The sequence below is a fragment of the Morone saxatilis genome, unplaced genomic scaffold (genome assembly GCF_004916995.1).
Source record: "Morone saxatilis isolate NCDOM2014 unplaced genomic scaffold, NCSU_SB_2.0 Contig10, whole genome shotgun sequence".
In the NCBI taxonomy this organism is placed as follows: domain Eukaryota; kingdom Metazoa; phylum Chordata; class Actinopteri; family Moronidae; genus Morone; species Morone saxatilis.
The window spans coordinates 1,061,762-1,066,584 of NW_023339652.1; the positions used below are offsets into that span (position 1 = coordinate 1,061,762).

The 4,823-nt window shown below is 37.2% G+C and overlaps 1 protein-coding gene across 1 annotated transcript in view; it reads left to right on the plus strand.

The window, feature by feature from the left end:
* The window catches only part of LOC118341964 (receptor-type tyrosine-protein phosphatase beta-like), a 31,201-nt gene that overhangs the window by 10,630 nt on the left and 15,748 nt on the right, over window positions 1-4,823 (plus strand). Inside the window, exons 9-14 of the mRNA XM_035680392.1 lie at window positions 23-140; window positions 266-411; window positions 2,802-3,068; window positions 3,708-3,766; window positions 3,931-4,135; window positions 4,242-4,339. Coding sequence (XP_035536285.1) covers window positions 23-140; window positions 266-411; window positions 2,802-3,068; window positions 3,708-3,766; window positions 3,931-4,135; window positions 4,242-4,339 — 893 coding nt within the window. The remainder of the gene's footprint in view (window positions 1-22; window positions 141-265; window positions 412-2,801; window positions 3,069-3,707; window positions 3,767-3,930; window positions 4,136-4,241; window positions 4,340-4,823) is intronic.

The window sequence follows — 4,823 nt, forward strand, 5'->3', positions numbered from 1 at the left end:
TGTGTGTGTGTGTGTGTTGCAGTTCCCATGGCGATGCGTGCCTTCAGTCTGAGAAGCTCTGGCGTCAGCAGCCTTCGGGCATCATGGGAAAAACCACCAGGAGACGTGGACTCGTACACGCTGACTCTGCTGCAGGACAGGTGCGTTCAGTACAGGAAGCTCACCGACTGTAACGTACAGACCTTCAAAATAAAAGCACAGATTTCCCTCCCTGCTCTGTAATGTGGAATCCAAACATCCATGTGCTGTTTCTGCTCCTCCACAGTGTTGTTGTTCAGAACTACAGTGTCCCTGTTGGCTCTTCTTCTCTGCTGCTGGCTGGGTTGACCCCCGGCGCCCTCTACAGGCTGCAGGTGGTCACTGTCAGCGGGGGGCTGCAGTCTGACAGCACCGACCTGGAGGGACGCACCAGTGAGTCGCTCCAAACCGATATTAAAATATTATTTATACAGGAATCTTTTATGTTGAATTGTGTGTCACATATTTTTTTTACATTACATCATTACTGTCAGAAAGTTTCTTTAAGATGATGAGTTGCAGAGACACTGTAGGTGAATAGGATTTATTTTTGACTTAAAACTGGAAGCTTTGGTGTCTGTAAGAGCTGCTGAACTGGAGATTTCTGAGATATGTATTGTGAAACTCACTACAGGTTAACAGGATAAACATTTAAACTAATGTCACCATTAAACTTCCCCAGTTGGGTTAGGGTTACTTATAGTTTATGTTTAAATATGCAAATGAGGCACTTTCTAATGCTGAGTTTTGGTTAAATCTAATAGATGCAAACAGGATTATAAGTGTTATATATATATTAATAATATATTATCATATATTTGTGACTGCGAGAGTTCAAATACGGTCACTGAGTTTGTTTTCAGCCGAGCTGTGACTGCAGTTATTGTTTAAGATGTGAGGCGGTCAGTCAGACTCTTATTGTGTTAGAGACAATAATCCCGTTCAGGAGTTGTTTCCCCTCAAACAGCCGCTGTTAACAGGAAAAACAACCAGCAGAAGAATGTTAACAAACAGTTTACAGAGGACGTGACTCTCCGGACGGTTTTTATCAGATATTATTGACATTATATTCAAAAAGAATAACATAGAACTGTTTTTGTCTTAGCAGGGATTAGATAACAATCATAGCATTCATACAATCAATAAATGACATTCACACTGTATCACAGATTGTTCTCATAATCTCATCATAATGGAAATTACAGACCTTGTTCTCGTCTGTGTTGACAAACAATACGGAGGTCATTAAATATACGACATCCTAAAAACAAAAAAATACTTGGCAAGGTTAGTTTCTTTGTCTCACAACACAACACAAATTCAAAGTGTTTAACATGAGACAGAAAAGGCTTTAAGACAATAATCAGAGTTTATAAAGAATAAGGTAAAATCTATCGGTCAGATACACTTTATTGATCCCTGGAAGGAAACTGGTTGCTCAAGATACAAAACAAAGGAAAATAGAAAGAGTAATAAGTGTATGAGTAAGAATAAGTGTGTATATTATACGACTATAAACAGAAAATAAGATGTAAGTATATATAATAGAAATCTAAACCACACCAACCAAACTCAAATCCTTTTATTATTTAACAGTGGAGCCGAGGCTGCGTTATACGAACCTTTCGTTTAAAAACTATTTTACAGACATTTAAAGTCTGAGTGTGTGTGTGTGTGTGTGTGTGAGTGTGTATTATGTATTATGTGATAACATCAGAGACTTTTTAAAACAATAGAGCTAAAATGCCAAAAATGAGACACTCCCAGGGCGCACACACACACACACACTTCCTGCCCAGAGCAGTTATTGTGTTCCCACATAATGTCATAATGTTATTTTCAGACTAAATTAAACTCTGCCCCCAGCCCCTCAGATAACCTCCCATTGGCCGAGAGAACAGAATTAAAGACGTACCGCTTCGGAAAAGTCTCTTTCTTTGTGTTCGGATGGAAGTGTTTGTGTGTTAGCCTAGCTTAGCATAAAGACTGGAAGCAGGGGGGAACTGCTAGCCTGCTCTGACCACTGTTAAAAAACACATCTACAGACTTTTAAAGCTGATTTAAAATGAATACACACACACAGAAATGTTCTCTGGAAGAATACTAATATTGTTTTTATTTATATCTTTTTATACAGCACAGAGTTACAGAGCGCGACACATAAAAGCAAAGAATACATAAAACATACCATAAAAACACATTAAAACTATGAATGGATTAAAGTACTAAACCAACCATGTAAAAAAAGTAAAATAGTAAAACCTGTAAACAGAATAAAAACTATAATCAGATTTTAAAATAATAAGTTTGTATCTAAAAGCAAATTTCCCAAAATGTTGAACTGTTCCTTTAAAACTGTTATTATGATTGTCTGTCTGTATTTAGTAATAAGAACAAAAACGTCATAAAATTAAACATTTTTATATGACCTCGAAAATGATCTTTTAAAAATAAAAGAACATTTGAGCAGATTTTTATTTTATGTTAATTTTATACACATTTATACATCAAATCTGCCAAATCCTGAAAAGTATATTAGTATAAATATTTCAAATCTCTACAAGAATTTTACATAAAGTTCATTCATTTTTAGAGTTTGTAACTATGGAATCAAATGTCCCTAAATACACAGTAAATAACCACTTCACTGTATTTTTATTTCATTAAATTAAATTACCTCACTGTGCTTACAGCGCCCTCTGTTGGCTACCTTTGTACTTCAACACCTTTTTTAGAGAAAGTTGAATTAAATCAATTTGCAATTCGTTATCTTTCCCTTTCAGCCCCGGCGTCGGTGTCCGAGGTAACCGTCGCAAACGGCGGCAGGTCGGACGCTCTGCAGGTGACTTGGCGCCCAGCAGAGGGCGTGGTGGACAGCTACCTGGTCCGTCTTCAGGACAGGAATCGAACCATCCACACTCTGGCCGTGTCCCGCACCTCGCTGCCCGAGTGCACCTTCAGCTCGCTGGTTGCCGGGCGACTGTACTCGGTCGTCATAGTGACGAGGAGCGGCAGCCTGGAGAACGCCACCACGATTCAGGCACGAACACGTAAGTAGGGTTGATGGTTACGGTCATATCGGACGTTCATGTTAATGTAAGTTTCTGTTTAAATTTACTGTAAAAAAACAAAAAAAAATAAGAAAGGGAAAATAACAGAAAATAACTGTTTTTATCTTTAATTTTACATGAAATCTTTTTGTCTTTTTAAAGATATTTACACGTTTTACATTATTAGATTTTTCTTATTTTAGTCTGGATTTTAAAAGTTATAGAACTGTAATAAAACTCATCTGTGAAATTACAGTAATTTTTGCTGTTTTCACTGATAAATATAATAATAATTATCTGTCAGTTAACAAACAAATCTATGTATTTACACAATAAATACTTTTTTTTTACTGTTAATGTCACTAATTTAACATTTTACATAAACAGTATTTAAGTTGAATTTAATAGTTGAATTTATTAAATAAATAGTAAATTGTCTTTTTATGTGAATTTTACATTAGATGTAAATTTACAGGCTAGTTTTGTAATTGTATTAATATTTCCATGTATTAAAAATGTAAAAAATCTGTAAAATAAACAACGTAAAATAACGTAAAATAAAAAGATTTGTATTGTTTTTTGTATAAGATTGTATTTAAAAACGTACTCAGTATTTTTTTGTACATTTTCTTCTTGCAGAACCGGCGACTGTTCAAAACCCAACAGCTGTTCACTCTGCAAGAGACGACTTCCTCAAGGTTTGTCAGAAGTGTAATAAATAACTTCTTCTTACATTTTAAATTGTATATCGAGGTGTTACCCTGTACTCTTCAGTGTCACTGTGGTATGTTTGGGACAGAGAACATTTATTCTGTGCACTGTGAGCAGTACCAGCAGTATTTGTCCTGTGTGGTGTGTTCAGGTGTACTGGCGTCACGCAGCTGGAAATCTGGACCGTTACGTGGTTCTGATCCGTTACAACCACAGCACGCTGCAGAACAAGAGCGTCTCCGCCGGAGACAACGAGTGCGTATTCTCGTCTCTGACGCCGGGGAGACTGTACACCGTCACTGTGGAAACCTGGAGCGGAGACTACGTCAGCAGCGTCTCCACGGACGGACGCACCTGTGAGTCAGAAACCAGGGACACAAATCTGACATATGACACGATATGTGTTTGTCGTTTGGATCTTTTACGGATTATTTTGAGTTCATGTTTGTTTTTTTACTTCAGTTCCAGCAGCTGTTGGGAATCTGTCGCTAGGCAACGCAGGAACAGGTGATCTGACGGTCACCTGGAGCCCCGCCCCCGGAGATGTGGACCACTATGAGGTGTGTGTTTGTATTTTTGTACAATAAGATAATTATACAATAAGTGTGTTTTCTTATATGATCTGTTACTGCGTTATGATGTTAATGCAATACTCAACACTTCATGTAGCAGTTTCAAATTAAAAGCCCTCTAGCGTTTCAATTGACACGAGACTTTTATTGTGAAACATTTGCAGGATCGTGTTGTAGAAAATTCAGTGACTCACACAGTTCTCCTACAGTACTTCAAAGGTAGCTACTGCCATCTTGTGGCACTTGTACGTTTCTACAATACACAGTTTGACCAAAACAGGACAATAATGTTTTAAAATGAGTATTTCAGAACAACAAAATAACCCGATTATATTGTTGAATTTTCACTTGCAGTCAGAGATATTTAATAATGGCGCCTCTTTTTCTTGCTTTGTTTCTTTTTATTTTTACTGTTTTGTAAGGAGTTCGGTCTAGACCTGCTCTATTTGAAAAGGGTCCTGAGATAACTTCT